Source organism: Pan paniscus, chromosome 2 (assembly GCF_029289425.2).
Source record: "Pan paniscus chromosome 2, NHGRI_mPanPan1-v2.0_pri, whole genome shotgun sequence".
In the NCBI taxonomy this organism is placed as follows: Eukaryota; Metazoa; Chordata; class Mammalia; order Primates; family Hominidae; genus Pan; species Pan paniscus.
The window spans coordinates 136,273,954-136,288,007 of record NC_085926.1 but is presented as its reverse complement, the minus strand read 5'-3'; the positions used below and the strand labels follow the sequence as shown (position 1 = coordinate 136,288,007).

The window sequence follows — 14,054 nt, the reverse complement described above, 5'->3', positions numbered from 1 at the left end:
GAGGGTGGGGAGGACCAGAGACATCTGCCCTGTTGTAAGTGAGCAGAGTATTTGGTCAGCATCCCACCTTAGAGGTCCAAGGCCTGGGCCAAAGCAGGAGGTAGTGGGACAGGGTGGAGGACACGCTCGGCAGAGTCAAGAAGCCCAAAACCTGGCTCTCCAGCTAGCTAGGTCTCACCCTAGACTAGTGACCTCTCCATCTGTACCTCAGTTTCCACAATTGTAAAGTGAGGGGCTTAGCAGCCTTCCATCCCTAACCAACAGAAAAAATAGGCACACAAGAACTCTAAGACGAAAGAAGGAAAGCAGGGACTCAGATATTTATATACCATGCTCATAGCAGCGTTATTCATAATAGCAAAAAGGTGGAAACCACCCAAGTGTCCATCCACAGATGAACAGATAATGAAAACATGGTACATCCATACAGTGGAATATCATTCAGCTTTAAAACGGAGAGAAGGCCGGGCGCGGTGGCTCATGCCTGTAACCCCAACACTTTGGGAGGCCGAGGCGGGTGGATCACGAGGTCAAGAGATTGAGACCATGCTGGCCAGCATGGTGAAAATGCTACCAGTCTCTACTAAAAATACAAAAATTAGCTGGGCATGGTGGTGCGTGCCTATAGTCCCAGCTACTCGGAAGGCTGAGGCAGGAGAATCGCTTGAACCCGGGAGGCGGAGGCTGCAGTGAGCCGAGATCACACCACTGCACTCCAGCCTGGCGACAGAGCGCGACTCCGTCTCAAAAAAAAAAAAGAAAAAAAAAGGAAAGAAATTCAGAACATGCAGCAACATGGATGAATCTTGAATAGATTGTGCTAATTAAAATAAGCCAGCCACATAAAAGGACAAATATTATTCCACTTATCATAGCACTCAAATGAGGTATCTAGATTAGTTAAATACATAGAGACAGAAAGTAGAAGCCGGGCGCGGTGGCTCACGCCTATAATCCCAGCACTTTGGGAGGCCGAGGTGGGTGGATCACCTGAGGCCAGGAGTTCGAGATCAGCCTGGCCAACACGGTGAAACCCCATCCCTACTAAAAATACAAAAATTAGCCAGGCGTGGTGGTGCGCGCCTGTAATCCCAGCTCCTCAGGAGGGTGAGGCAGGATAATCACTTGAACTCAGAAAGCGGAGGCTGCAGTGAACCGAGATCGCACCACTGCATTCCAGCCTGGGTGACAGAGTGAGACTTCATTTCAGAAAAAAAAAGAAAGAAAGTAGAATGGTGGTTGCCAAGGACTGAGGAGAGGGGAAAATGGGGACTTAGTGTTTAAGGGGCAAGGGATTAATAACCTGAATATATAAGAAACTCAAACAACTCATTAGCAAAATAAAATAAAATTCTGATTTAAAGGGCAAAAGACCTGAATAGTCATTTCTCAAACGGAGACAAACAAATGGATAGCAGGTATATGAAAAAATTATCAACATCGCTAATCATCAGAGAAATGCAAATCAAAACTACAATGAAATGCAAATCAAAACTACAATGAGATAACATCTCACCCCAGTTACAATGGTTATTATCAAAAAGACAAAAAATAACAAATGCTAGGGAAGATGTGGAGAAAAGAGAATGTTTGGATACTGCTGGTGGGAATATAAACTAGTATAGCCACTGTGGAAAATGGTATGGAGATTTCTCAAAAAACTAAAAATAGAGCTACCATATGGTCCAGCATCCTACTGCTGAGTATACACTGAAAGGAAAGGAAATCAGTATATTGAAGTGATACCTGCACTCCCATGTTTATCATAGCACTAGTCACAATAGCCAAAAGTAAGGAAGCAACCTAAGTGCCTTTCAATGAATGAATGATAAAGAAAATGTAGCATATATACACAATAGAATATCATTCATCCATAAAAAAGAATGAGGCTGGGCGCAGTGGCTCATGCCTGTAATGCCAGCACTTTGGGAGGCCGAGGTGGGCAGATCACCTGAGGTCAGGAGTTCGAGACCAACCTAGCCAAGATGGTGAAACCCCATCTCTACTAAAAATACAAAAATTAGCCGGGCGTGTTGGCAGGTGCCTGTAATTTCAGCTACTTGGGAGGCTTAGGCAGGAGAATTGCTTGAACCCGGGAGGGGGAGGTTGCAGTGATCGTGCCACTGAACTCTAGTCTGCCCAACAAGTGTGAGACTCCTTCTCAAAAAAAAATTTGCAGCAACATGGATGGAACTGGAGGTCATTATGTTAAGTGAAATAAGCCAGGCACAGAAAGACAAATATCGCATGCTCTCACTCATATGTGGGAGCTAAAACAGTGGATTTCATGGAGGTAGAGAGTGGAATGATTGACACCAAAGGCTGGGAAGGGTGTGTGGGTCGGGGGATGAAGAGAAGTTGGTTAATGGGTACAGAAATACAAAGAGATAGAAGGAATAAGTTCTAGTATTTGATAGCACAGTAGGGAAATTATAGTTAACAATAATTCATTGCAAATTTCAAAATAGCTAGAAGAGAAGAATTGTAATGTTCCCAATACAAAGAAAGAATGTTTGAGGTGATGGATATGCTAATACCTGGATTTGATCATTACCGTGCCCTCAAAATATGTATGAATATGATATCAATAAAAGAAAAGGAAGCAAGCAGAATAGTGGTTGCCAGGGACTGAGGAGAGGGGAGAATGGGGAGTCAGTGTTTAATAGGTACAGAGTTTCAGTTGAGGAAGGTGAAAAGGTTCTGGAGATGAACGGGAGGGATGGTTGTAGAACAAAGTGAATGCACTATGCACTTAGAGATGGTTAAGATGGTAACTTTTATGTTATGTACACTTTATCACAATAAAACAAACACAAAACTCCATGGCTCTGCCGAAGGTTTGGGGCTTCCTGATTCATGACAAGAGAGAATTGGGGTGAGGGCAGTCACACAGCTGAAAGCCAAGGTGAGGTAGTGTTCCAAAGTCAGAGACAGGAGGAGAGGGCTGAGAGCATGGAGATGGGACAGCCGAAGCGAACCCCACAGTGGAGAAGCAGGGACCAGACGGGGAGGAAGAGAGGCTCCGAGGGTTGGGCCCTTGACAATGTAAAGTGAGATGAGGATCCCGAACCCTTGCAGGAAAGAACTCAGAGCAGGCTTGCTCCAAAGCCTGGGGGTCCCACAGCCACAGGAGAGCCTGGCTGCTGGCCCCTGAGGCCAGCCAGCTCTTGTCTCTTAGGTTCTGGGAGGAGACAGGCAATGTGACTTCCTGGAAGAAAACAAGAAACAGGTTTGCAAGAAAGCAGGCAGCCTGTGAGAATCATCAGTGTGGAAGTCACGGAGAAGGCTTCCTTAAGCAGCTTGCAAATCTCTGACGTGAGATTGAGATCACAACCGGAGCACCTGGTTCTCTGAAGGACCCTGGGTGAGGAGTAAGAAGGGCAGAAGAGGTATGATAGTTCAGCCACACCCACTTCTTCCTGGGATTTCAGCTCCCCTTCCCAGAGGCACAAGGATCCACTGTGCTGTGGGGGAGGATTTTCCTACACAACCAGACTGACAGTGGGTAGGAGTCAACAGGTAGCTCAAACTGTTGCTGGTTGTGTGAAACTTTTGCTGTATTTTCTTCAACTATAAAACAGAAGTAACAACAGCAACTACCACAGTAGCATTTGTAAGGATTCAAAGACAGCAAATGCAATGTGCTTAGCACGGGCCTTCCACACAGTTTCTGCCCATTCAATACCCCGTCATCAAAATTATCATTCTCTTCCTTCTCCTCATCATCGTGCTGCCACGTTTTTACTCTTTCTGAGTTTGGAAGAAGAGAAACTGCAGAGTTGAGATCCCCTGGAGTTCAGTGGGGTACAGGGCAACCGAGGGCACCTCCAGGCTTAGTACCTCCCCGAAGATGGCATGGCCTCAGGGGAGCAGGACCCCTGGGATCCAGATGCCCAGGGAAGTCCTGGCCATCTGAGGGGTGCAGACCACTCCAGAAAAGTTCAGCCCCAGAAAGGTTCAGAGTTACTCACTGCAACCTCTGCCTCCCGGGTTCAGGCAATTCTCCTGCCTCAGGCTCCCGAGTAGCTGAGATGACAGGCGCCACCAGGCCTGGCTAATTTTTTTTGTATTTTTAGTAGAAGCGGGGTTTCACTATGTTGGTCAGGCTGGTCTCAAACTCCTGACCTCGTGATCCACCCGCCTCGGCCTCGCAAAGTGCTGGGATTACAGGCGTGAGCCACCGCACCCGGCCAAGTCTTCCTTTTCTTAACAGCAGATCTAATGGAGTGGAGAAGCATCTAATCTGGGAATCTGGTGTCTATTCCCGAGGAAGGCCTGGGTGGGCAATGCCCTAAATCGGGCCTGACTCTGGTGGCAGAATTAGAGGCTTAACAAACTCATTCTTCTAAAGTAATGCCATGGAGAGCCCAAGCACTTCAGAACACAGGCTTTGCAAATGCACACTTCTAATATAATGCTGCGGCCATGTTTCCCCTCTCCCTGCTGCTCCTGCTATAAATGTTGAGGAAAACATTCAATCTTGAGGAAAACATTTTTCCTCAGAAACCAATTTAACATCCAAAGGTACTCAGGAAAAAGTCAGAGAAGTTTATATGGCTGTAGAGAGAAATACTGATTGAGTTCCAACGATGTACCAGGCATGGTGTTACTTTCTTACATGCATTATGCAATGTGTTTCAGAATGTTCTCTATGGAACATAGTTCAGAATCACGTGCAAAAAATGACCCCTGTGGGAAGCTCTAAGGACAATGTATCCTATCACTACACCTCTAGTATGTGTTTGCATGTTAAAAGTTCTTGTAAGTCCTGCAGTGAAGAAACTTGTTTACATTTATTTAACTCAGTATATCCCAAAGTGTGCCATATATTCCAATAGGTGATGCATGAAATGATTTTAGAAAGTGCACAGATGTAAGTTTTAATTTTAATAGTTATATATACTTATTATTGTAATGTGAATTAGAAAAGAATAATATAGCTAGCACACCAAACCTTTCACTACACATATATCGTTCAAGGTTTATTCTTTCATTTGGTCATTCCACAAATGTTTACTGGGGAGCTACTATGAACCAAGCAGTATTCTAGATGCTAGGAATAATGCAGTCAGTAAATAAAGTCCCTGCTCTCAGACATTTATATTTTAGTCAGCAGAGACAAAAACACAAACAAAGATAAAAGATGTCCAACCATAAAAGGCAGAATAAAGAAGAACAGAGTTGGGCATAGAAATGACTGGGGTGGGGTGGATACTAGCGTCAATGGTTTGGTCAGGGAAGACCTCTTAGATAAAGTGACATTTGAGCTGAGACCTAAATGAAATCAGTGTTTCTGCAGGAACAATGTTCTAGGCAGAGAGAAGACAAAATGCAAAGTCCCAAGATGGGAAGGTGCTTAGTACCGGTTCAAATTGTTCAAAGTCCCAGGGCTGCAGACAAACCCTTGGAGGACGGTGCTTTTTAAAATTGAGATACAATCTACATGCCATAATATTAATACTTTAAAAGTATATAATTCAGTGCTTTTAAAATATATTTACAAAGTTTTTTTGTTTTGTTTTGTTTTTTTGAGAGGGAGTCTCACTCTGTTGCCCAGGCTGGAGTGAGGTGGCACAGTCTTGGCTCACTGCAATCTTTGCCTCCTGAGCTCAAGTGATTCTCCCACCTCAGCCACCCGAGGCTAATTTTTATATTTTTAGTTGAGATGGGGTTTCACCATGTTGCCCAGGCAAGTCTCAAACTCCTGAGCTCAAGCAATCTGCCCACCTCAGCCTCCCAAAGTGTTGGGATTTACAGGCCTTGTAAGCCACAGCGCCCAGCCACAAAGTTGTGTTTTTTTGAAGTCATGATTTGGTTCTGCTTCTGGCCAAGATGGAGTGACAGGGACCAGATTTACCTTCTCAGCTGAAACAACCAACAGACAGACAAAATATGTGGGAGGACTGCTTCAGCCCAGAAGGTCTAGGCTGTGGTGAGCCTTGATCATGCCACTGCACTCCAGCCTGGGTAACAGAGCGAGACCCTGTCTCAAAACAAAAACAAAAACATCTTCCCACAAAGAAAACTCCAGGGCCAGATGGCCTTGTTTGTGAATTCTACTAAACAGTTAGGGAAGAAATACCAATTTAACTCAAACTCTTCCAGAAAATTGAATAAAACTCGTTCTATGAGGCCAACATTACTCTGATACCAAAATTAGACACAGACATTACAAGAAAACTATAGACCAATATTTCACAAGAACACAGACATAAGAATTGTAAACAAAAGTTTAGCAAATCAAAGCCAACAATATTAAAGGATAATACATCATGACCAAGTGGGGTTTATTCCAGGGATGCAATTTTGGTTTAATATTAAAAGAATCAAGGACCAGGGATGGTGGCTCACACTTGTAATCCCAGCACTTTGGGAGGCTGAAATGGAAGGATTGCTTGAAGCCAAGAGTTCAAGACCAGCCTGGGCGACAATGGGAGATTCCCCCCAATCTTCACAAAAATATAAAATATTAGCCGGGCACAGTGGTGTGTGCCTACAGTCCTAGCTACTGGGGAAGCTGAGGCAAGAAGATCTCTTGAGCCCAGGAGTTTGTGGTTGCAGTGAGCTAAGATCATGCCACTGTGCTCCAGCCTGGGTGACAGTGCAAGACTCTGTCACAAAAACAAAACAAAACAATCAATGTAATTTACCACATTAACAAACTAAAAAAGGAAAACCGTTTGGTTATCTCAGTAGACACAGAAAAAGCACTGGGCAAAATCCAACATCCATGCCTGATAAAAACTCTCAGTAAACTAGAAATAGAAAGGAACTTCCATGACCTGATAAAGGCCATCCATAAAAGGCCTGCAACTAACATCATACTTAATGCTAAAGACCAAACACTTACCCCCTAAGATCAAGAACAAGACAAGGATGTCTGTTCTTGTTACTTCTTTTCAACAGGATGCCAGAGATTTTAATCAATGAGATAAGGCAAGAAAAAGAAATAAGAGCCATCCAGATTGGAAAAGAAGAAGTAAAACTGTCTTTACTTGCAGTCACTATGGTCTATTCAGAAAAATCCAGCAGAATCTACAAAAAAGATACTAGAACTAGTAACTGAGTTTAGCAAAGTTGTAGGTTACAAGATTAATATACAGAAACCTATTGTTTTTATATATACTAGCAACAAACAATAGCAAATTGAAATAAAAAACCAAAAATAATAATTTACAGTAGCATCAATACAGATGCAGGTATAAATCTGACAAAACATGTAAAAGACCTATGCACTGAAAACTACAAATAAGCCAGGCGTGGTGGTTCATGCCTGTAATCCCAGCAGTTTGAGAGGCTGAGGCTGAGGCAGGCGGATCACGAGGTCAGGAGATCGAGACCATCCTGGCCAACATGGTGAAACCCCGTCTCTACTAAAAATACAAAAAAAATTTAGCTGGGTGTGGTGGCGCGTGCCTGTAATCCCAGCTACTTGGGAGGCTGAGGCAAGAGAATTGCTTGAACCCGAGAGGCGGAGGTTGCGGTGAGCTGAGACCGCACCACTGCACTCCACCAACCTGGTGACAGAGCGAGACTCTGTCCCCCCAAAAACAAACAAACAAACAAAAAAACCTACAAATAAAATTGACAAGAGAAATTAAAGAAGACCCAAATAAACAAACAAACAAATAAATAAATAAATAAATGGAAAGAGATACTGTGTTCATGGGTTGGAAGCCTCAACGTTGTTAAAATATCAACTCTCCTCAAACAGATCTATAGATTCAACACAATCCCAATCAAAATCTAGAATTTTAGAATTTAACTGAGGCTAAAACTCACATAGAAATACCTTAGGACCTAGACCAGTCAAAACAACTTTGAAAAATAACGAAGTTGAAGATTTAATACTCCCTGATTTCAAGCATCTCCTAGAGGGTGTGTTAAAACACAGGGTGTTGGGCCCACCCTCAAAATTTCCAAATCACTATGGGCCTAAGGATGTGCATTTCTAATTAGTTTTCTGATGCTGTGGCTACTGCTGGCCTGGCTGCCACACTTAGAACTAGTAATCCAGACTAATTCACACTCAGCTAGAAACACAATGTCAGATCCAAGAGATTCCCCTCAAAGGACAAGTACCAAGTAAACTATGTTCATTAAGAAACAACTTGCTTTTCCCTTTTTTATTAGCTAAAGACATCCATAACTGTTAATCAGAGATTCTGATCAGCAAGAAAAAACACACATGACATCACTGAGTTGGCATGATTCTAGCCTCCCCTCTTTGCTGAATGCACATTTTGGTTTCCACGAAATCTTGCAAGCCCTCTACGCAGGCCTTCCCTGTTCAGAATTCACCCTGAAAACGACACACGGCTTTATACCAACCATCCCATAACAGCGACATTAAGGAAACCATCTTGCCCCACTGAAACCTGTCAAATTTCCCTGATCCTCCCCATCTGCTATCCCACCCAATGCAGGGCTGCCACCCAGGTCTCACCGTCCAAGATGGCCCATTGATTGTCAATCTCCGTATGTTTCAGGTAGGAGTCTTCAATGGTGGGGTCATAGTCAGGCACAAAGATCTTCTGGAAAAACTGGATGGTGAGGGCACTTTTGCCCACACCCCCATCCCCCACCACCACCAGCTTGTATGTGGGGAGGTTGTCACTGGGGACGGCGCTGGTTGCCATGTTTCTCGTAGGTCAGACCTGCGGAAGCAAGACATGTGGAATGAGACAGAGGGCTTTTTTAACTTAGGGGAAAATATTCATGTTTTCCTCCTTTATAAAGTAATACTCTCAATTATAAAGAGGTTTGAAAATGAAGAAATGCAAAAGAAAATAAAAGCATTACCCCTGGTCTCACTACCCAGAGACAGTCACTGTTAAAGTGATTTATTCAACCATCATTTATTCAACACCAATTATGTGCCAGGCCTGGTGTTGAGGACACAGTACCACTGGTCTTGTTTAGCAAGTACAGCCAAAAGCCATGTCAAATAAGCTTTTTGGCCACTAAACTCTACTTGTACAGGTTAACACGAGGGCAGTGGTCTGAGCAGGGCTGGCATGGAGGTTCATCTTTCACATCCCCTCTTATTAACTGGGCTGCTATGCTGAGAAGGATTTGAAGCTGTGTCTAAGCTTAGAAAGGGGGCCATGATAGCTTAGCACACCTGAGCTCTGGGACTCTGAGGCCCCTTCCAAGTTTCAGAATTCTATGATTGTGGCTCCTTTCTCTCTGCTTCTTGGCCTGTATTATACACAAAGTCACGCGGGAATCATTTTATTTGGGGAGGAGGGGGTAGGAGCAGGTCGAAGTTTTGTTTTGATGCTGCTGAGGCCAGCTAAGGCAGTGGTTCTCAGTCAGGGGAATTTTGCTCCCCAGGGATATTTGCAATGTCTAGAGATATTTTTTTGTTGTTGTCAAAATGGAGTGGATACCACTGGCATCTGTTCAGCACAGACCAGGGATTGTACAATGCACAGGGCAGTCCCCCCGAGTGAAGAATTATCCATCCTAAAATGTCAATAGTGCTGAGGTTGAGAAACCCTGAGCTAAGGTGACCAGGAGGCAGCTGGAAGTGGGACCAGGATTCTAAAGAATAATCGGGCCTTAACAGAAGTGAAGAGTGACCTTTGTAAACAGTGTCACAAAGTGACAAGGAGGAGAGGCAGGAGGGAGCCTTCTGGAGGCACTCAGAAGAAAAGGAGGGAAACCAGGATCTGTGGTCATGATGGAAGCCAAGAGTTTCCAGAAGGAGGCTGACAGCACCAAATGTTAAACACAGGTGCAGCTAAGGGGATCCCCTAAAGAACAATTTGGAGGTTGTAGCGAGGAACCTAAACTGCTAACTAACTGTGGACCCTGCCAGGAAGAAGCAATACCACCTCCTGGTAGGGCATTCCTGGGTAGCACAAAAATCGAGGGAGGGAAAGCTTAATCCTACGGCTGTGTAGAAGAAAAGAAAGAATCCCTGTGCAAATTGGGAGGGGAAAAGCATGGTGTACGTGTGACTGGGAAACCGATGGTCTCACAGAGAGGAGGGTGGCAGCGTGGCAGGGAGGACAAAGAACTGGGTGCCCTGTGTGCTCCGCTGCTACTTGGGAAGGCCACTGACCTCTCTGAGCCATAGTTTCCTTATCTATGAGTTTAAAGGGCTGGATTAGATTACTTTTATAATTAGTTTCAGCTCTAAAATAGTCTTCAGTTCTAGATTTTGACAGAAAGGGGGCTGGACACAAATGTGGGTTATGTGGCCACACTGATTTGCATGGGGCTACAGTCGAGAGTCATTGCAGAACCCTTTATAGTTACTGAAGCCTGATGTTGACATTTAGGACTTCCCCAAAGGGTCGGAGAAGTACAAGCTTTGCTACACTGCAGAGAAAGTGCAAATCTGCCTAGGCTATACTGAAAATACACTTGCGTAAATATATTCATACCCTCTCCTGCAGCTCTACCCCATGTGAGAATTTATTCTAAGGAGATAATCAGAGAAGTGAAGAAAGATGTTAAGAATGGGGGAAAATAGAAATAACTTAATGTTGGGGGGAAAAGTTAAAGTTTATCCATATAATGGAGTACTACGCAGTCATTTAAAAGGAAGATATTCACTAACCTAGAAAAAGTGTGTTGTTATGTATGAAAAAAAGACAGGCTGCAAAACAGCTAGTAAGTACACCTGATCCTAATGCCAGGTGTGGATCCAGGCATTAAGAACTTTAGCAGATGGTTGTCTCTAAGGCAGATTTCAGGGCATTTTCATTTTCTTAATGTTTCAATTTTCTACAACAAGCATGCATTATATTTGTGTACTGGAAAAGTTTAACACTATTAAAATGCTCCCAGGAAAATAAAATGTTCAAGCCACCTGAAAATGTTTGATTTCCTCTCATTCGAGTGGGGATTTCAGCTCCTTTCGGGCAGTATAGGACCAGGTTCCGGCTGTGGCCCCGGAATCTGGTTCCAGCATCTCCCTACAACACGGGACGGGCTGAGGCTTCACTTAACTGAGCTCTTCCATGGCCAAATCCATGACAGTGAATGCAGGCCAAGGAGAGAGGGCGGAGGGGAGTTGCAGGGTGACAGAAATGGGGAGGGAGGGGTGGCCCAGTGGCCTCTCTCCTTTGCCTCTCAGAGCTGCAGAGCGTGGGGTTCACTCCTCACTGCCCCTCTGCAACTGCTGCCCTGTCCTGGGCAATGACGCTGGGCTATGGGTGAAAGGTGTTTGCTGGTGTTTGGCTTTTTGTTTTGTTTTTGTTTTTTTTGAGACAGAGTCTCACTGTCACCCAGACGGGAGTGCAGTAGTGCGGTCTCAGCTCACTGCAGTCTCCGCCTCCCAAGTTCAAGAGATTCTCCTGCCTCAGCCTCCCAAGTAGCTGGGATTACAGGCGCCCACCACCATGCCTGGCTAATTTTTTGGTATTTTCAGTAGAGACAGGTTTCACCATGTTGGCCAGGATGATTTTGCTCTCCTGACCTTGTGATCTGCCTGCCTTGGCCTCCCAAAGTGCTGGGATTACAGGCATGAGCCACCGTTCCCGGTCGGTGTTTGGCTGTTCTTAAAGCTCCCATTCTCTGCTGGCAGCGACATAACTAAAAAATACTAAGTGGGTGGGAAGGTATTGAAAAGGAAAACCGTTTGTCTTTATTTTCTTCTCAAAAGAAAACAAGATAAGAAATACACTAGTAAATATGCTGGAGTACATGAATGAACCTTTGAGTCGGCACTCAGACCACCCACAGCCAAATCACCTGGGGACTCCTTAAAAAATGCCCTCTGCTTGCCAAGGCAGCTGGCAGGAAATGGCCAGTGGGGGCCCCCTCCTTTTGACAGCACCCTGCTCTCAGAGGTTGAACCCTCAGACACCACAGGGAGCCAAGCCGGGGTTCCCTTCCCACTTGGGGTTTCCTTCTAATTAGGACACAATGGAACAGGGCTAGACTACTCATTTCACACAAACATCAGACTGGGTCCCTTGTGAAAACCCTTTCAGTGCCCCACAATGCTGAGGAGGAAAGTCCAGGCCCCCTCACAGGACATTCAATGCCTGTCGCTGGCTGCCACTGCTGACCTCTCCAGCCACACCCGTGCCGCAGCCCCTTATACTCTACTGTCACCCCCCACCAGGTTTGTGGTCTCCCAATGTGTCCTGTGGTCACGCTGCAGCCTCTGTGCACACCTAAGACCCCCAGGAGAGCACATACCTCCTCATGGGTCAGCACCAGGCACTGCCTCCACCTGCGCTTTGAGCCCTGAAGTTCCTGCCACAGACGCCACAATGATGCCTAGAATTTTCTACGTGTTTACTGTGCACAAAAGGGGAGGAACAGCATCTTGTTCTTCTCTGTACTCCCAGAGCCTGGCACAGCATTGGCACAGGGCAGACACTTACTGAATGAACTAGAGGTTCAACACGCATTTCTGAACAATGGTCAGACAACCTACACACCACAGAGCTGGCTTCCTCATGGAGAGAGCTAAGGGACAACTCTCTCAGCCAGGGCTTGGGACTGTCTCTCTCCTACTAAGAGATGAGACTAATGGCACAGACAGGACCCTTTGGAATCAAGTGTGAGCTAGAAACAAAGAAGGGGTTTCCAAGGCTGGAGAATGAGTCCAGAGAACACCCCAATTCCTAAAGGTGCTATCTCATCTTGATAGGCATGTTTCTCCAGCCCCCCCCAAAAACCCTGATCAAATGATGTCTTTGCAGATGGGGAGGTCAAGATGCCAAGAGATATGAACCACACTCCTACAAAATAAGCTGGTCTTATGCGGTACAGAGAAAGATTTTTTTAAAACCACTCACAGGCTACGACGAAAAGTCACCACAGAATGAAAAGTTGGTTGGTTGGTGGGTAAGGAGCAAACTGCTGACATTCACAACACCCCTCTCCTTTCCAGCCTTCTCAACTAAAAAGCACCTCGGAGATCATTCTAGGATGTTAGGTCTTCACTTTTGAGGATGATGGATGTGACCCTTTGAGGTGGGAAGGTGGTATAAGGTAGACTTGGGGTTCTCCTTAAAGTTTCCCCACTATTTTCTGTGCTGAATACTCCTCCTACTGACCAGTTGAGTGACCTTGGGCAAATTACCTTCTATGGCCTCAGTATCTTATTAGTAAAGTGGGTTAGTTAGAGACTCATACTTTGCAGGATTGCTCTAAGCATGAAATAAAATGTGTGAGATATGCTGAGCTCTGAGAAGATGCCCAAATGCTCACTTTCTCACCTTGTTTACTTTACTCCCAAGAAGAGGGAGCACACACACACATATACACACTCACACATACACACTCACACACACACACACTCTCTCTCATTCCCAGCCTCCTCTCAGCATGAGAAGCCTCACCACCACCTCAGCTCTGTTAACAGCCAGACAAAATAGGCCTGTGTGGGAACATCACCCATCATTTAGAGCATTGTTTCCATGGGAAATGGCTCTGAGGTTCCAGGCAGCCCCATCCACGCAGAAACCAACTTTGGGAACAGCAGCCACTTGGCCGTGGGGGCGGCTGAACTGGTTCCCATGGCAACCACTGCTCCCAGGGCCCCGCCCAGGCCACAGGCTGCATGGCAACCCAAACCCGTTGTTCATACTGGAAACTTCTGCCTAAAAGGCAATATCACTTCCTCAATAATTTTAATAACATGTGTACAAAAACCTCAGGCATCTGTAAATGGAAAAATAAGCTCTTTTGGCTGTTGTCTGCCTCTTGCTCCCTTTCTTTCCCCATAGGTAGAACCTTCTTGCATGGTTTGAAGTTGTTTCCCTGAATGCCAGATTTACCTTGTCAAACAGATTGTAAGCTCCACGAGGACAAGAGCCACATCCTCTCATTCCTTTGCCTCTCACGGGGCCAGGCAGAGCCCAACACATGGGAAGCTCAGTCTCTACTCACACTGCCCTCGTCACTTTCCCAGTGCGGCCTTCTACCCACACGGGCCTCCCTTGTGCTAAGAAGCAGGGGGTCACACCCATCCTTCTGAAAGGGGCTGGCTCATACCCCTAGGAAGTGGGTGGCTGGGTGGACTGATCACCCCAGTATAACCTTTTCACTCAGCAGTCTTCAAAGTTAGCATGGGTGTGTCTAAG

General features: G+C 45.4%; 1 protein-coding gene across 7 annotated transcripts in view; it reads right to left on the bottom strand.

The window, feature by feature from the left end:
- MRAS (muscle RAS oncogene homolog) overlaps window positions 1-14,054 on the bottom strand; it is a 57,991-nt gene that overhangs the window by 23,957 nt on the left and 19,980 nt on the right. For all 7 annotated transcript variants that reach the window (XM_003822476.5, XM_008976060.4, XM_024928073.4 and 4 more), the window contains one exon: window positions 8,447-8,657. In XM_003822476.5, coding sequence (XP_003822524.1) covers window positions 8,447-8,639 — 193 coding nt within the window. In that variant the 5' untranslated portion in view covers window positions 8,640-8,657. The remainder of the gene's footprint in view (window positions 1-8,446; window positions 8,658-14,054) is intronic.